At 53.2% G+C, this 19,008-nt stretch overlaps 1 protein-coding gene across 1 annotated transcript in view; it reads left to right on the forward strand.

Moving 5' to 3' along the window:
* GALNT18 (polypeptide N-acetylgalactosaminyltransferase 18) overlaps positions 1-15,894 on the forward strand; it is a 56,261-nt gene extending 40,367 nt beyond the window's left edge. The window contains exons 3-11 of the mRNA XM_053449540.1: positions 2,197-2,363; positions 5,294-5,477; positions 6,052-6,249; positions 6,379-6,493; positions 10,616-10,801; positions 10,944-11,081; positions 11,396-11,491; positions 13,038-13,202; positions 15,484-15,894. Coding sequence (XP_053305515.1) covers positions 2,197-2,363; positions 5,294-5,477; positions 6,052-6,249; positions 6,379-6,493; positions 10,616-10,801; positions 10,944-11,081; positions 11,396-11,491; positions 13,038-13,202; positions 15,484-15,630 — 1,396 coding nt within the window. The 3' untranslated portion in view covers positions 15,631-15,894. The remainder of the gene's footprint in view (positions 1-2,196; positions 2,364-5,293; positions 5,478-6,051; positions 6,250-6,378; positions 6,494-10,615; positions 10,802-10,943; positions 11,082-11,395; positions 11,492-13,037; positions 13,203-15,483) is intronic.
* The last annotated feature ends 3,114 nt before the right edge of the window (positions 15,895-19,008 follow it).

A 19,008-nucleotide genomic window follows, 5' to 3' on the forward strand; every position in this document is an offset into this window, starting at 1 on the left:
GTCCTTAATCCCGGATCCGAAGAACTTCCTTTCCCCGGATTTAATGCAGGGAACTTCCAGAAACCTGCGGCCCTAATACCCCTAATAGCGACACAAACCCCCCGTAGCTAGAACGTGCCTCGCTACGGACGCGGGAGACCCCTTTACCCCGCTGTTCATTCACTGACCCTTCGGAGACCTCCCTGCTGCCCGCCCCGGGGGTTACGCGTTATTCCAGCGCGCGTTTCCTCCCCTCACTTCCTGTTGGGATCTCTGCTGAGGAAGTGAAGGGTCCGGAGTAAAGCAGCTTCCCCCAGGAACCTGCAGCATTTAGCGTAATGTTCCGCGTGACGTTCCGGCGACTTCCTTCTCGCGCTTTCTCCAGACGCTTTTCCTCTCCTTACTTTGAGAATCGGGACGTTTCACGAGACGCAGGATTCTCGCAGCAGGCGGCATGTCCCGGACACGTGATTTTACACCATTGGAAGCCGCCTAAAGTCATGCGCGGTGCAGCATCATAAGGCTGGCTGTGTTAAACACCCGATGACCCTGGAACCCCCAGCGGGGGCCGTGTGGGGCAACAACAGATCAGGGATCCAGGGAAATGTTTTGGCCGACACTTGCCACAAGAACCAACATGTCTGCCCACCGGCCCCATCAGCGTCCCGCGTCCCACCACGTCCAGCCCCGCCGGGTGACCCCCAGACATCATTGTCCTTGTTCCAGCCTCCCGTGTACCGGCTGTGTGAGCGAGCCGGTGCTCGTCGCGGTTCCGTGTTGCTTTCTGCCGGGTTTATAGGATTCGGTTGGCTGTCAATCAGCCTTTGGCAGGGAATCGGCGGCGACGGGCGATAACAGACAGAACTTTTATTAAGTTTCTCGCCCCACGGGCACCGTTTCCGGAGCGTCTCGTGTAAATGGCGCAGGTGCGTCTCGTTAGACCCTAAAGCATCCAGGTGCGCGAAACCCCGACGGTCCCGGCTGCGCTTTATGCCCGCGCCGCTATAAATACCCCTGATTACCGCGACAAACCGGCCTCTTCTGTCAACAAAAAACGAGGGGCTAACGGTGCAGGAATTCCTCCCCAAAACCCGAACCCTAATCCTTTCCGAATCCTCATTTGGTGAAACGCAGGATCTTTCTGGTATTTCTCTCCCCGCGGATTTTATCTTTATGATAAAAGTTACTTTTTATTCTTCCGTCGTGCCTTTTTCTGGCTTCTTCCTCCGGTTTGTGAGGAGCCGACCGCATCGCCGCTCCGCGTCGTCACAGAGTCCGTCCGGATCCTTCCGAGCGCTTTCAGGGCTCACGCGTGGAATGTTTTTGGGTAGAGAAGGGGTTAATCGAGCGCAGACCGGATTTCGGAATTCTTTCGCACGGCGGAGAGTTTTCGGCGGCTTTAAAACTTCATTTTTATGCACAAACGTCTGTTGGTTTGGTGAGATGAATGGAATATTAGTACTTTCCGCGCATACTTAGTAGCCATGGAAACGGACACCTTAGCTCCATTAGTCTCCGTACTCTCGGCAGACGAGGCTTTGAAGGTTGTTTTTCGGTTGGAGACATGAAAGATGCGATTGTTCTGCCCCGCGCCGTACGCCGGCACCTCCACCCGCCGCTCCGCTCCTTCAGAGGTTATTTGCCCCGTCGGTGCAGAGCGTTAGGGCATTAATATCGCCGTCTTTCTGCCGTTATTACTTTCTATGCAGATTCTCCCGTCCATCGCACGCGCGGGGAGCAGATTAACGTTTATACCTAAAGTCACCTTGTGTTCTGCCGACGGCTGCCGGGGATCTCCGCTCGCCAGACGTCTCCGGTCTGATTATCATCGATTACGGGGCCCAGAAAAACACAACAGAAAAAACACCTTTTTATTCACATTCGGGGCGGTCAGCGGGGCATTTAGAAGAAGAATAATGGGGTTTATTTCCCCCGTTTAATTTATAAAGCCGTTTCCTGCTGTTTCTATACACATTATCGGGGGATTTAGGGCTGTAGAACCCTGCGATCCCCTCATACCCAGCAAACATTCTGAGCCCATAGAGAAAAGGGGCATCGGGGGAGGGGAGAGGAGAGAGAGGGGGGGCACCGGGGCACCAGGAGTTTTGTTGCACAGAGGTACCGGACAAACTAAGCGGGGGCCGAGTAGCATGGAGGGTCTGGCCGGGCTGAACGCGATGCGTTTTAGTAAATCTCTTTTGTTCTCTTTGCTCCCAGCTGCAGGAACCTGACGTACCCCGAGGACCTGCCGCAGGTCAGCATCGTCTTTATTTTTGTGAACGAAGCTCTGTCGGTGATCCTGCGATCCATTCGTTCCGCCATCGACCGGACGCCCGCCGACCTCCTCAAAGAGATCGTCCTGGTGGATGACAACAGCAGTAACGGTAAGACGCGGCAGGGCGGCGGATGATCGCCCGGGGCTTTAGTGCGTAGCGCTCTTCCCTGATGTCACATTTTTTCCATATTTCTAATTTGAAATGGGGGAGAAATTTTTAAAAATTCAAACATCTGAAAAAGAGAAATTATGGAAGGATGGCCGTTCCCCGTTTAATGCGATTCCAGCTCCAGAGGAATTATTTTACACCCCGATAACCCGCGTAGCGATCGGCTCTTCTAAACGCGTGCCGGGCGTCCGTATAATTAGTTTGTTTGAACGCCGCGTCGCTCGGGATGTTTCTGACGTGCGATCCGGTGATGAGAATCCGGAGCTTAAATCCCCCGAGAGCTGATGACGAGCGGAGCTGAGATCTGCGATTCTCGGGGGTTTAGGACGTGACGTCCGTAGCGATAATCAGACCGGCTGGACGATTTCTTGTTGCCCCAATGATTAGAACTTTAAACAGAAACTACCCCAGGTATTTGGCCCCAATCTGTTCGGTGCCCTCCTGGAACCGTAACTCTGCAGAGAGTGAGGCGTTTCCCAGTGACTGGATCCCTGTATGGAGATGCGCAGGATGCTGGTAGTTGGAGTCTTTATTGCGGTGTAGCGGGTGAAATGTATCCGAGCTCCTGATCTGCGCTCCGCCGGACGGCGTTATCTTCGGTGAGTCCCAGCCGGGACCATCTAATGAGCTCGCAGCCGATTGGCCGGCGTAGGATGGCCGCAGTGTGTTAATCACCAAACGCTGGAAATGATTCACTTCCAAAGCCCAGTTTTTCCTCGTTTTGTGTAACATTTAAATATCATTTGTTCTCCGTGTAACGAGGTCGCTGCCGGCCGCTCGCTGATCTCTAATTAGAGAGACGTGTAGCTGTCGGCAGGACTCGGAACTCAGAGCGTGAATTTGGGATCCGCCGCGAGGAATTAAGCCGCCGTTCTCCTCGGATCAGTCTTTTTTATTATTTGTGCTTTTTCATGTAATTCTGTGAATTATTCCGTCCGGTTCCCCCTTAAACGCTCGGCGCTCCTGATTAATCCCTCAAAACCGACGCGTTTTCAAACTGCGTCCGTCTCCCAACCGAATGCGAGGCTTCTGACCGAAGTAATGACTCGATGAGAGCGCAGACCGGCGAACGGAGAGCAGACCGGCGAACGGAGCGCAGACCGGCGAATGGCGAGCAGACTGGCGAACGGCACGCAGAACGGACGGTACCGGGATGCTCCGCGTTCCATCGCGTGATGTGTGCTGCGCTCTAGTGTTTGTCTTTTAGCAGCTCCCCCGTTTGCGGTGATTGCACCATGCGCGGCTCTGCCGGTCCCAAACGCTTGACGTCAGACTGTGGGAGATTAAGGCTCAGTCTTTGAGCTGAGGAGTCGGTGAAATTAATAATAAATACCCGGGAAACTGCCCCGGCGGCCCCCAAAGCTGCCCCTCAGTGAAGGAACGCGGCAGATTTCCGTTACATGTTTTTGGATGATAAATGCGTCTCTTATGACGGAAGTGAGAAAATCCTCTCGCTGCCGCCCGGCGACGAGTATCTGCGCTCAGAAAATAACCCCCGATGGGTAATAACGGTAATTATTACGCTTCACGCTCTGGGCTCAAATCTCCTCTTCAAACGACGCCGGAGAGAGGAGGGGCAGCCGACCCTTCGGGGAATATGGCTGCCGCGCACGGCTCCGCGTAATAATAATACTTATGATGTATAATAAGGCTGTGTAAGTGAATAGAAGTAGATCCGGTGGGACCGGTGCCTCTCGTCCGGTAGGTGGAAGGTTTCATAGGGAGCTGGAGAAGCAGCCGGCCCCCGGAATATCATCGGCGGGGGTCCGGCGGAGCGTCGGGGTCTCTGTTCTCAGATCTCCGGAGGTTTGTTTGCTGATTAAAAAGAGGACAGACGTTGAGCGGGAGGGAGACCCCGGCAGATGTCGCACGCGACGGAGCCACGGGCTGGAGCTGTAATGTTTGACCGCAATCCGCTCGGCGTTCAAACTCTCTGCGTCCGAGCCAAGGCGACATGAAAAGGCTGCGCGGGGAGATGCTGTGCGTGCGCGGACGGGAGGGCTAGTGACAGACGCCAGGTTCTCTCTGCCCGTTCTCCTCGTTATAATTCCTCTCTTCCGCTCGGTGTTCCGCGTGAATGAAGATCCTCTTTCTCGTACGTTCTGTGTCACCGGGGATGGGTCAAAGCGCTGCACGTCGCCCCCAATAACCGCGGTAGAACCTGCGCGGCCGACACAAGCTCCCGGCATTAAGCCCTGTGGGGGGCGCTCCTTGCTACGGTGCTGATGCTCAGGGATTGCCCCGCGTCTGATCCGTTCCCAGCCCCGATCTACCCAGGGAAGCACTAAATTACCCCACGCCCGGTCCGCAGCGATGCCCCCGTCTGTGGCGGATTCTCGTGGCATCGATCTGCCGCTATTATAATCCTTACAGAAAGTCCTCTTTATCTTTGTGTCGATGTTTTTGGGGTAGATGCTGCTTGTTTTAGTATAAATGACTGGACGCTGGGGCACATTTAGCTCAGGAAGAGATAAAGCTGCCGAGAGCTCTGTATCCGGCCGGAGAGTCACGTTACAGATCGATCCGAGCGGATAACGCGGAACCCACCGCTTACATCGTACCGGATGATGTCAGCTGCGGGCCGGTACGCCGTGAGGGGGTTAAACGGATAACCGGCAGGGTAACATGTAGCGGCCCGTGTGTCCGTGTAACCCCGCTATACACCTCCGTCCGCAGCCCGCTGTAGATCGCGTTATAGAGTCGTCGTACGCGGGGTTTCAGGTCTTTGGCGTAACGATCTGCGGCTCTCGCCTGTTCTCCTTGTGTTAATATGTTTGCTGCCGTGCGTGCGCTGCCGGTGGGATTGTGCCGGGGGCCGGGTACTTGTCTGGCATGTTAATAATCAGCGCATTTTCTTGTTTTATCAACAGAGGAGCTAAAAGAGAAGTTAGCGCAGTACGTGGACGACGTGAACGAGAGGAAGCCGGGCTTCATTAAGGTGGTCCGGCACAGCAAGCAAGAGGGGCTGATCCGCTCGCGCGTCAGCGGCTGGAGGGCCGCGTCTGCCCCCGTGGTCGCGCTTTTCGATGCTCACGTGGAGTTCAGCGTGGGATGGTGAGTTTCGGGAATGTCGGAAAACGGAAAATCGGAGAGAATTCCCCGATTCCAGGCGCCTGCAGATCCCGGATTTTCGAGGAAGAGCGACGGTGACTAACCCGCCGGAACCAAACCGCTTCCGCCGTCTAAATCATATTCCTGCCTCAGCACCAAACCACAGCGGCCCCCGGGGGTTTATGGAAAACGATTCCTGCGTTAATAACCCGGCACCTTTCCGCCTTTCTGAAACCGTTCTAACCGGCCGCAGAATCCCGCCAGTGCCGATGTCCGTACGCGCCGGGGAAGCCGCTGCGACTTTAGCGCATCTCGCAGGAGGAATCGACGGAGTTAAAATGAAATATTCCGCTGTTTAATGTTTTATAAGCGCGTTTACTGCCCGAAAACTCTGCGAGAAACGCTTTGAAGTCATCGGAATCCACAAAATACGAACAAACGGCTCATGAAAGCTCGTGGATTAAAGGCGATGAGCGGTATCCGGGAGCGCGGTCCTCTGATGGATGCGGAATCCCCCCTGTAACGTAGAATCCCCCCCCCAGACACCGTGAATAACGAGAATGTGTTTTCTCCGCAGGGCCGAACCCGTTCTGAGCAGAATCAAGGAGAACCGGAAACTCGTTGTATCCCCGTCTTTCGATAACATTAAGTACGACAGCTTCGAGATCGAGGAGTACCCCCTGTCCGCCCAGGGCTTCGACTGGGAGCTGTGGTGTCGGTACCTGAACCCCCCCAAATCGTGGTGGAAGATGGAGAACGCCACGGCGCCCATCAGGTAACACGGCGGCCCTCGTATTACAGGCTTCTGTTCTCTGTCGCGGGAATTAGCAGGGACTGCGCCGCTGGAGCCGGGACGACTTCTGCTACCGTCTGTTTTCATGCTTTACTCTCTCTGCTCCCGTAGAAGCCCGGCTCTGATTGGCTGCTTCATCGTAGACAGGCAGTACTTTGAAGAAATCGGCTTGCTGGATGAAGGCATGGAGGTGTACGGGGGCGAGAACGTGGAGCTGGGAGTCCGGGTAAGAGAAGCGAAGGTCGCGCATGGTCTCCGACTTCTTCGTTATGTTTTCTCAGTGTTAGGGGGTCTTTGTGCCGCTGTGGTTTTCGTCGTCGGAGAAGAAGCAGCGCAGGTTCGCGGCTCGTCATCGGGTAATATTTCACCCCAAAGTCGGCCTTTATTTAGGGTGCAGTCGGTTTGGAGCGGGCAGCGCGTGGAATCGGCGACGTTTAGATGGTCGGTAACCGAACGTTAGAAATAATTCAGCGCCGTCCTCCCGCGGTTCCGGGATTTTCGGGAATTAATGTTTGGAAGCCGGCGCCGTTCACAGCGTTTGCTCCATAAGGAAATCCTCCCGAGATCCGGTCCCTGAGGAGATTAAACCTAAAACGGCAAAATCAAATGACTGCGCTGCCATGGAAACGGAAAAGGTTATTTCCACCAATAAAAAAAAAGCTACAAAAATACTGAAAACAATTCCCCGGGTGATGCCTGCCAGGCCCCCGCGGACAGCCCATTCCTACCCCAGCGTTCTCCTTTCTGGCGACGGTGTGCGGGACGGACGTTTCTCCTCGCATCAGCCGGTGACGGTGTTTGTGGAAGAGATCTCCTGTCAGCATTCCCGACAATTACCGTCACCGGGACGCGGGCAGCCGCCGGCTCCGACGACGACTAACTGGCCGGGACTGCTTGTTCTCTCTGTTAATGACTTCATTTCACGATGAAAACGCTCGTTTTTCTCTGGAAAGCTTGGACTGAAAAACCGAAAAGTGCCGTTCAGCCCGAGGTCCTGCGGCATCGCTGGCGGCCGGCGCGGTTTGGCGGCGTTTCTTTAGTTGATGTTTCTCTGTTTATTCCGGATCGTTCTCTGTATTTACGCCCCGCAGACGCCAGTCACACAGATGGAGATGAACAGAGCGCGGTGTCCGATTAACTAACGGCTGTCCGGATTCCATGCGGTACGGTGCCAGTAATGAATGGATGCAACGCGGCGTTAACCCTTTCACTGCTGGGGAAATATTCTGTGTATTCCTTATCCTGATGAAAAGCCATGATGTCTGCCACCCGCTGGGCTCTGTGACCCGCACCGGACCGAGCACCGGGCTCTCTGACCCGCACCGGACCGAGCGCCGGGCTCTCTGACCCGCACCCGACCGAGCGCCGGGCTCTCTGACCCGCACCGTACCGAGCACCGGGCTCTCTGACCCGCACCCGACCGAGCGCCGGGCTCACTGACCCGCACCGGACCGAGCGCCGGGCTCTCTGACCCGCACCGGACTGAGCGCGGGGCTCTCTGACCCGCACCCGACCGAGCGCCGGACTCTCTGACCCGCACCGGACCGAGCGCCGGGCTCTCTGACCAGTACCCGACCGGGCGCCGGGCTCTCTGACCCGCACCGGACCGAGCGCCGGGCTCTCTGACCCGCACCCGACCGGGCGCCGGGCTCTCTGACCAGTACCCGACCGAGCGCCGGGCTCTCTGACCCGCACCCGACCGGGCGCCGGGCTGACTGAGCCCGCAGCCGGTGCGATGCCGGTAAGAACCGGTCCTGCGGTGACTTCTGCAAATCCTCATCCTCGGGAACGTTTCAGAGCCCACGCTCCGGATCATTGGTGCCGTGGCAGGCGTCCCACGCCGCAGATGCCTCTCAGACATCTGTTACATGGCGACGGCTTCCAAGCTGGAAACAGAGAGCTTGGAAAGGATTTGTCGCGGCTCGGGGTGATTGAAGGCCAGGTACACGGCTTTACAACATACCGAACACATGCAAATGGCGTGTCGGAGAGAACGCGGTCAGAGCCTAGAACCTCAAGCCAGAGCAGCAAGTAACGGCCGGACTACCAACCCTCCAGATCCGCGGATGGAATCTTCCCAGCGCGGGTCGGGGGTCACGGTTTTTGCTGATCACCTTTGATTCCGGTTTCTCCGCCAATCTGACCCAGGAAGAGACACGCAGCGGATCCAGACATGGTCTCTGGGGTTTATCCTCCTGTGACAGCGTGTGATTGGCTCTCTGGTTCCGCGGGTCGCCGCGATGCGTTCCGTTCTGGCAGAAGTTTGGGTTTAGTGACCGGATCCGTACGTGCTGATAACACCGTTTGAATGTTATGTAGTTCACCGATACAGTAGAATGTGCGTGAGATGAGTGTCCCGTTAGCGTCGCTCGCTCGGTTTGGCCCCGGAGGGCCGCGGCGCGGGGACTTAATTAATAGGATTTTCTTCTCGGTCTGTAATCAATATCGTCATTAAATTCCCCGATAAGTTGAGTTTAACGGCCGCCCGCAGTCTGCTGCGTAAGTGAATTTTCTTTGCCTGAAACATCCGTCTTGTGAAGCCTCGATTAACCCCTCGTGGGATTCCGGAACTTGTTTTCTGGCACTGGCTGTGATAGCACCGGGACGAGCTTCGCACTCCCCCCCCCCCCGGTCTGCCGCGGAATTCTTACTGTGTGGGGGTCACGTAACACAATGTTACCCCACGGTAAAAAAACCCAGACCGTGCAAACAGCTAAACAGAAGCCTCAGGGAAGTTAACGGGGTGATGGGGAAACGGGGTAACGGAAGGGAGGGAGAGGATGAGATGAGAAGGGAGTTGGGCTGTATGAATGTATGATAGTGAGCGAGTGTTTGCGTGTGTTTGCGTGTAAGCGTGAGGGTCTTTGTCTTAGCGTGTGCGTGTTTGGGGGGTATTTGCTTTGCATTATATTGGTGACGTCAGCGTTGTCCGGAAATGAAACTTTGTAATGTAGTAAAAAATGTTATTTACTGCCAGAGAGGAAAATAATAATTCTGAGGGGCAGAAAATAAGTCGCCTCCTTCAAGCTTATTGAGAAAAACCCTGTGAGAATAGCACCGGGTCACGTGGTTGTTAGGTTGTAAGGGTTAAGTTCAAGGTCCTGGACTGCGCTCGCGCCGCTTAGTTTGCCCGCGCTCTTGCGTGTAGTTGCGCTCTTGCATGTAGTTGCGCTCTTGCATGTAGTTGCGCTCGCGCTATGTTTGGGCGGGAATTTTAGCTATAAAAGAAGGGGTCCCTGAGGCGTCCGTTCGCTGCCCCCGGCTAGCGCTGACTGACTGAGGAGCTGCTGAATTGTCGCCCCCCCGCTTTTTATGTTTTAATGATATAAAATAAATAAAGTTATATTTTCTGGCGAGGCTTTTATTGGGGTAAAGTCGCTCTCTGTAAAGAGAGCGAGGGCTTGGGGGTTTTGTTCGCTGAGCGGCTTTTGGGGCAGTTGGCCTTGATTTAATTATTTGATAACTCTGTGGTTTGGGCCAAGAGTTCATTTATTTGATTTTCAGTCAGAAGTTATTGATGCAAAGTTCTTTTTGGTTATTGTTAAATAAATTTGTTACAAAGGAAATAAAAGACCACGGCCTTTGTTCCTCCAAAATATTTATTTATTTATTTATTTATTCTCTTGGTACAATCGGTTACAAGCATTTCACCAAACCGCATGTCCTTTTTATCGTTTCTTTAAACCCACTTTCCATCCATCTTTGTGCCCGGCCCCCCCGGTATCCATAGTTTGTTGCATGGAAAGTTTTCATTTCATGGCGTCTCTCAGTGCTGGGGGGGGGTGGGCTGGGGGAGCGTGGATTAATGCCCTTTTTGTGCCCCTGCAGGTGTGGCAGTGCGGGGGGAGCGTGGATTAATGCCCTTTTTGTGCCCCTGCAGGTGTGGCAGTGCGGGGGGAGCGTGGATTAATGCCCTTTTTGTGCCCCTCCAGGTGTTGCAGTGCGGGGGGAGCGTGGATTAATGCCCTTTTTGTGCCCCTGCAGGTGTGGCAGTGCGGGGGGAGCGTGGATTAATGCCCTTTTTGTGCCCCTGCAGGTGTGGCAGTGTGGGGGGAGCGTGGATTAATGCCCTTTTTGTGCCCCTCCAGGTGTGGCAGTGCGGGGGGAGCGTGGATTAATGCCCTTTTTGTGCCCCTGCAGGTGTGGCAGTGCGGGGGGAGCGTGGATTAATGCCCTTTTTGTGCCCCTCCAGGTGTGGCAGTGCGGGGGGAGCGTGGATTAATGCCCTTTTTGTGCCCCTGCAGGTGTGGCAGTGCGGGGGGAGCGTGGATTAATGCCCTTTTTGTGCCCCTCCAGGTGTGGCAGTGCGGGGGGAGCGTGGATTAATGCCCTTTTTGTGCCCCTCCAGGTGTGGCAGTGCGGGGGGAGCGTGGAAGTTCTGCCCTGCTCCCGAATCGCTCACATAGAAAGGGCTCACAAACCGTACACCGAGGACCTGACCGCGCACGTGCGCAGGAACGCTCTCCGCGTGGCCGAAGTCTGGATGGATGAGTTTAAGAGCCACGTGTATATGGCGTGGAACATCCCGCAGGAGGTAATTCCCGCTTCACCCGCTCCCAGGATCGCCGGGGGGGGGCAATAGAAAAGAACTCGTGTTAAGGCTCGGAGGCCGGCGGCTGTCTCCCCCCGCCCCCCCCGTGCTTCTTATTGGCCGTTGATTCTCGGTTTGTTGTCAGGACTCCGGGATCGACATCGGGGATATTTCCGAGAGAAAAGCCCTGAGGAAGAGGCTGCAGTGTAAGACCTTCCGCTGGTATCTCGTCACCGTGTATCCGGAAATGCGGATGTACACGGACACCGTCGCCTACGGCGTGGTAAGTGCAGGGTGGCCCCCCGGCCCCCGAGAGAACAAAAAAGATTAAAAACAGCCTGAGATATAAGACGGGTTTGGTAAAGTATCAGAAAGCGATCAGAATTCTGTCCGCGCCGGGGCCGCTCTCTCCCGGTAACAGGAGATATTATTACCCGGTGATCCCCGGTGCGAGGGGCAGTCAGGGGCCGCGGGTCTGTATAAAGGGTTAATTTGCAGGTTATTGATGATGTCATTATCTGCAGGGCGACTGTAAATAATATATAAAATTATAATATATTTAATATATAAATACAATCTCCTCACGTCTCGTTTCAGCTGCAGAATTCCCTAAAGACAGAGCTATGTCTGGACCAGGGGCCGGGCACGGACAACATCCCCATCGTCTACATCTGCCACGGAATGACGCCCCAGGTACGTGGCCGTAAATCATATCGCTCCCTGCCTCGCACAAAGTAGCATTGGGGGTCGGAGAACTACCGCCCGGGGGGGGAGGTGACGCCGGAAAGCTTTTAAATGACCCAAATAGTCTTGATTGCGTTCAGCAATGACACCAAGGATCGGGGGTCGGTGGGGATCGGGGCCGGTGGGGACCCCGGTGTGAGGGACCCCGGTGTGAGGGACTCTTCTGCTTCGGCCGGGTTTGCGGGAGAGAGACCGCCGTGTCCAGAGCCCGTCCCGTTGGGGGTCCGTGTTTTGGGGGGGGGGTAATTGGCACCTGCTGGTTCTTCTCCAGTAAAGTTCTCCTGGCGTACGTTTCCATGCAAAGCCTATCTATGGTTACTATAGCAACAGTATGAATGTTTTAATTTCTTTTATATATTAATACGTATTTTGCACTTCGTTAGCCGCCGTCTCTCCTGGAATTGATTGAAAGCCGTCTGGGGTGACGCGCTCTCCCACCTATCCCCTGCGCTGGGTGGGAAACGGGGGGATTTGTTGGGGATGAGGGGCTGGGGGTCTTGGAGGACCCCTACATCTCCTCTTCTTACATTTTCATGCCCGTGGTCGCGCATCCTCTGCTCCATAATTTGTGGCGTCCCCGTAATAATTCTGCAGAGTGTCCCATCCCGGATTTCTCCCCGTTTAATGAGCTCGGGGGCTTCCACTCGCCCCTCGGGGGCTTCCACTCGCCTCTGGGGGGAGAATGCTTCGCTTCTCGGCTTCAAGCCGCTGACGTTTGGCCGGAATGATGTCTGGAGACAGCAGCGACGGATTAAAGTTGTTGTTTTTACCGTTTCTTTGCACTTTTAGAGGTTTCTGGCGTTTGGATTCATGGTTTTTGTTTAAACTCGGCCCCCCGCGGACCCCTCGCTCCTCTCCGACGCGCTTCACTCATTAAAATGTCTGTGAATTCCACGGGTTTTCCCTCAAAACAGAGACGTTCACTTCTGCTACATCCTGGCCCTCTGTCTGCGATGATCTCTCGGGAGAGGCGTCTGTCAGCCGGGTCCCAGAGCCGCGCGGGGTCTCGGGTCTGTCCGGTTTTTGGGGGTTGTTTAAGTGCGTTTGGGAAGCTTCAGACCCCCCCTCCCCCGCTGAGCAGCCGACTGAAGGTTCCTCCGTGACAAAATCCGTCGATTAAAACCCGAGACGTCTCGTAACTTCGAGGAAAGTTTCACTGAAATTGGGTCGCGCGGCAGACGTCGCGTTCGGGTTTTGGCCGAGTGATTTGTCTTCTGGTTCCGCAGGGAGCTCCAGGGGTCGCTTTAATAAGAAGACACAGCCACAGATTTAAAGGGAGCGGGGGGCGACACGTGGTGTATTCCTCTGGGGGGGGTCCGACACGCGGCGTATTCCTCTGGGGGGGGTCCGACTCACGGTGTATTCCTCTGGGGGGGGGGCGACGCGTGGTGTATTCCTCTGGGGGGGGGGCGACGCACGGTGTATTCCTTGGGGGGGCGACTTGCGGCGTAATCCCCTGGGGGTCCCGTAAAGCTGATGTTCTCTTTCTTTTCAGAACGTTTATTACACCGGCAGCCAGCAGCTCCACGTGGGGGTCCTCAGCCCGACCATCGACGACGATGATAATCGATGCCTGGTCGATGTGAACGGCCGGCCGCGGCTGATCGAATGCAATTACGCCAAAGCCAAGAGGATGAAGATGTTCTGGCATTTTACTCAGGTACCGGCCCTGCGCCGTCCGACGCTGATCTCGGGGGCCGCCTTTGGGGAACCGACAGCCGCGTCTGTCAAGGGGAGCAGGTCTGACGCTGCAACAACCAAGAAATGTTGGTTCTGGCGGCTCCTGCCTCGTATGAAAGACATCGGACTCCGATCCGTTATCCGATCCGTTATCTCCGGGGGATTATTCATTGGGGGAGAATCCAGCGGGATCCGTTACCGAGAAACCGATCAGACATAAAATGTGATCTCCTCGCTACGCTGCCCGGGGAGGCTCCGCGGCAGCAGATCTGCTCCGCAGAGTGATCGATATTTACCGCGGATTACCGATCCCGTTACCCTCGAAACACCGCGACGGGGAATCCACCACTTCCCACAAATCAAAAACCAGTCCGAGCCCCGCAACTCGTTTTATTCCGTATAGAAATGGGATGCGTTGCGGCCCGGGCTCCCTGATCCGTGTAAAAACACACGCGTCGCTTAATCAGTATCATGCCCGGCGGCCGTCACACGCAACGGCGTTCCGGAAACCCTCCGGCTCAATCAGAGGAATAAAAATCATTTCAGGTAAAATATCGTAATAAGCAGCAGAAGCCGCCCGCCGCGTAGAGTAACAATCGTGAGTGAATCGGCCCCCGGCCGGGGTAATTCCGCTCTAAATCCTAATGGAATAAATGATTGGATCCCCGGAGCAGACGGCCGAACGCCAGAGAATAATCCAGATACATTTATCAGCGAGCGGCCCGGAACTGCTCTGTAAATATATATTTTATCTCAAATTCTCCGTAATTTAAATCAGTTTTTTAAGTTTGGGGGGGGCACCCCATCCCCCACAATAAATTAGAAACAAAGATTAAGGAATAACATTGGTCTGACCCTAAATCCCATCATTCCTGGGAAGCAATTACCGAGGATAGTGCAGTCCTCCTGCATAGTACTGTATTTGCTCGATTATAAGACGACCCCCCAAAATCTGAATATTAATTTAGGAAAAAATATAAGACGACCCCATAGGAAAAAAGTTTTACCAGTAAATGTTAATTCATGTAAACTATTTTTTTGTTTTTAATTTCCTTTTAAAATATAATCCAGATTAATGTTATCATAGAACAAAAAACTCCTCCTCCCATTAAAACCCCCAAAAGCAGATTTATTTCACCAAAAAAGCTGGGATTTGTTAACTAGTATTTAATTTGCGTCGTTCGCTTCTAGAAACTTTTTAATGGCAGAAAAAGTTTAATAATTTTTTGGATGAGAAAATATTCCGCTTGAGAGAGTCTGTGAAACCGGAACGAGTAACGAGAGATTATCATTAATCCCCAATTACTGATTTGTGGTTTTAATACCGTTTTTTTACGGGAGCAGAAGAATTATTGGAAACGTAAAAAATTAATGCTGGAAAATAAATTTCAATAAATGGCTTTTCTCACCCAGAATCTAAGATCATTTAGTAAAATGCATCACACGGGGCTGGGATCTATAATGGCGGCCGCTATATGGGGGATGGGGAAAGTTCCCAGCGTGAAGGGGGTATTGGGGGTAACAGGCAGGTATTGGGGGTAACAGGCAGGTATTGGGGGTAACAGGGAGGTTTGTTACATCTTTCCCGTCTGTTACTGAGCGATCCGTCCCGTTAGAAGCCCCCGGGCTCCCCGAATGCCCCATTGCTCATTATTTACTTTCCAAACCCCCCCCCCCCCCGGAGCCGTCACGTTGCGGGTCTCTGGCCGTTAAGCGCCGCCGTCTCAATAAACCATTCTTTTTATAAACGTGTAAAAATGTCACCGCCGCTCCCCGAACGTAAAGTGATTGATTGGCTTCTCGCCGGCGGCCGCACCGCCTGTCATTTCCATAATTATCGCAGAATTACAACGTTTCATCGGCTGTAAAACATGACAGAATTCCGGTGAAACCGCGGCGAAAATACCAAACCAGAATGCGCAATAAATAAAGTATTTTCCCCGGTGATGCTGATGACCTAACGCCTCTGTGTGATGCGCACTCGGGGGTCTCGCTGGGGGGCTGTGAACGCTAATTGCCCCCCCATCGGTGACTTGTTTAACCCCAAGTGATGATTTTACGTGAAGCTATAAAGGTGACCCAGAGATCATAAAGTCACTGAGTTACCCGTTCGCTTTGCGGATGACGCCGGCCCCCCGGCCCCCGGATCAGGCGCTCGGGAAATGAGGCACTTTATATACAGCGAATTTCTATGCAGATCTGGCCGTCTCGGCGGGGCTGCCGTTCCCCGCATGCTAATTCCCTTCTGTCTTTAACCGCAGGGAGGATCGATCCAAAACAAGAAGTCGCGGCGCTGCCTGGAGCTGGCGGAGGACGGCGACGGGGAGTTCGGCTTCCGGCTCGTGCTCCAGAAGTGCGGCGGTCAGCGCTGGACCATCACGAACTTCCATAGAAACGGAACCGCCTGACGGCTGCCGGCGGACGCCGCCGCGGGGCGCAAGGAGTTAAAGTACACTACTTGAGCATTTTGCTACCGTGTAGCAGACGGCCGCCTGCTGAGGTTGTGGTTTTTGTAACGGGGGACGCCGGGGGCTTTAAGAGTTTTTATTTTGTAATAATAGGGACCGGCCGGACGGTGGGGGGAGGGGGGGCGCAGATTGAGATATTTTAAATCTAAATGTATATAAAGCAAAAAAATGAAATATTTATAAACGACAATAAAACTTTCTGGATAAGGTTTTATTTAACGTTCTGTGTTCTGTGTTCCGTTTGTGTTCTAGACTCACGTTAATGAAAAGCGCTTCCCAATCTGGTTTCCCAGAGTCCCTTGCAGGAAGCCCCTGGGGCCGTGGGGGCCGTTTGTCCGGGGGGGGCAGACCTGGCACAGAGTTAATTGATCAAAACAAAGAGTTTGAGGCGGTTTTTCCATTTGTATGAATTAATTAACCATTTGCGGTCTGGGAGAGGGCAGTACTTGGGCAGAAGCTTTTGGCCACACACAGCACTCTGAGCCGCGGGGGTTGATATGTGGGGGAGGTGCGTGGCCGCGCAGGTGACGTTATGAGGACTTTAACATACAATAGAGACACAGAAATAAGAGCCATTCGGCCGTTTCTTCGGATGTAAGCAGATCGAATCGTCTCGTTAGCGGGAGCCGCGGCGCCACCACGATGTTTTCTGTAAACGTTTTACCCCCCCCCCTAAAACTCCTCGCGTCTCCGCTTTCATCTCGTAATTCACCGGCGTCTGAAGATTTTTATCTCCATGAAGACCGAGCGGAGGGAAGTAACCGATTATATATAAAAATATACAAGAAAAATACAAATTGTACAATCACGTCCCAAAAGAGCGGCTAATAAAAGGAGAGCGATTGTTACCATGACAACGGCCAGCGCAGGGCTTTAAATAGGTGCCAATTTTTATAAAGCGTCCCCTATACAGACCGGCTGGGATCTGCCGCGCGTCCGTATAATAATATACATGCGCATGCGCAGGCCGGCGACACAGCGGCTCCCGGGGAAGGCAGAGCTTTTCCTGATCACAGGCGGTGGAATCCCCGTGGAATCCCCGTGACGCTCGGCGTCGGTAGATTTACGGAACGGGACGGGTTATAAACAGGACGGGTTATGGGGGCATCGCCGGGCGCTCTGTGTGGGATCCCCCGGCCGCGCAAACGCAATTTATCAATCAATACCACGCGGGGCAGGCGAGCAGCCAAACATCCTGATCCATTGGGTTCAACCCAGAAATCCAGCTCTGCTTGAGCATAATGGGGGGTCTCGGTTCGCCCCCCCACTCCTCCGGACCCCATTTCTGACCCACCAGGCTGATACGTAGCGCCGGTCCGTTAAACGCATCTCCTGGGAAAGTAACCAATCGCTCGCCCGTGTAATATATGCCATATATCGCCTCATATCCAGCGCTATCCCGACAGACACTTTGTGAGAATTACAGTTGCCTCGGTTTCCAGGAATTTTACTGCCCGCACGGAGCAGAAATCGCTGATCATATCTGCCGGGAAAGTTCCAGAAACGTCTATAGAATAAAACGGTTCCGCGAGCGGAGAGACCCGGACAGAATGCGATGTAACACGAGTCTGTGAGGGGCCGACGGGCCGGACGCGTCCATCAGCAGGATTATTCACCGGTTAGCAGTCTGCAGCCAGGTGCTCGGTGACACCGGGGGCCGGATACGGAGCGCGGCCTCCAGATATAAAATCGCTTCACATTTATCTGAAATTCGTTATTTCGTTATTGGAGGAAATTAGATTTTTAGAAAATTAGAAAAGAAATTAGAAAAAGCAGTTATTACGGAAAAGACGGCGGGGAGAGACCCCCGGGGGTCCGGCGGAAACGGGGCGTAACACCCAGCGCTGATGAGAGATGTCTCTGCCGCTCAGGAGTCCATTCAACGCAGAGGGGGCCAAAATAAATGCTGCGGCCCCTGGCTGCCCCCCCCCCAGTTTGCCAACAGCAGCTTAGATCACACGGAGTTTCTGCCACTGAAGTAAAACGTGCCCCAAGACTCAGACTCATCGCCCGGGGTCTCTTTTTGCCCCGTGGAGCATTTTGGGGTTATTTTTGAGTTTTGCGGCCCCTAAACGGAGTCACAGAGGTCCCGCATTAAAGCAACGAGTAACACGGAGCAAACCCCCCGACAACCCCGATTCCCCCTACATGCAAATGAGACAATCTGCATACGGAGCGAGCTCAGCTAATCTGCATATCCCCGGCCCCCGAGGAGGTAATTATATCACAGCCGATGATCTCCGCTCCCCCGAGCCCCGCTGCATGGAATTCTTCTTCTAATCATTTCCCGCAAATCGCTTCATCCTCACGATAGACGATAGACGTGCATCTTACCCCGCGGCCGCTCGACAGAGGCAGAATACCCCGAGACCGGGGCAAAATACCCCGAGAGCCCCATACCGGGGCAAAATACCCAGAGACCGGGGCAAAATACCACAAGACCCCGGTACCGGTGCAAAATAACCAGAGATAATGACGTTCCTCCTGAACGAGGGGTCTGAGAGCGGCTTTTATTCATTATTTGGGCAGATTGTGTTTTTTTTTTTTCATTATTTGGGCCGATTGTGTTTTTTTAATTCATTATTTGGGCCGACTGTGGTTTTTTTTCATTATTTGGGCCGATTGTGTTTTTTTTATTCATTATTTGGGCCGATTGTGTTTTTTTTATTCATTATTTGGGCCGATTGTGCTTTTTTTTCATTATTTGGGCCGATTGTGTTTTTTTTATTCATTATTTGGGCCGATTGTGGTTTTTTTTTTTTCATTATTTGGGCCGATTGTGTTTTTTTTTTCATTATTTGGGCCGATTGTGGTTTTTTTCCATTATTTGGGGCGATTGTGTTTTTTTTTTCATTATTTGGGCCGATTGTGTTTTTTTTTCATTATTTGGGCCGATTGTGTTTTTTTTTCATTATTTGGGGCGATTGTGTTTTTTTTTTCATTATTTGGGCCGATTGTGTTTTTTATTCATTATTTGGGCCGATTGTGTTTTTTATTCATTATTTGGGCCGATTGTGTTTTTTTTTATTCATTATTTGGCCCGATTGTGTTTTTTTTCCATTATTTGGGCCGATTGTGTTTTTTTATTCATTATTTGGGTCGATCGCAGCTTTTTATGTTTTTACTTGCTCCGCACAGACAGAACTTATCTCCAAACTGCTGATTTCTCAAAACATCGCCGTTATTTCTTTGAAATTAAAATCTTCCCCCTGCTTCCACAACAGAAGAAACGACGCGCTGAGCCCGCCACGAGACGCTGATATTATTATTCCCCGTAACGCGATGAATAATTAACGGGTCACCCCGAGAAATAACCCA

This window comes from Spea bombifrons, chromosome 10 (assembly GCF_027358695.1).
Source record: "Spea bombifrons isolate aSpeBom1 chromosome 10, aSpeBom1.2.pri, whole genome shotgun sequence".
NCBI classification, from domain to species: domain Eukaryota; kingdom Metazoa; phylum Chordata; class Amphibia; order Anura; family Pelobatidae; genus Spea; species Spea bombifrons.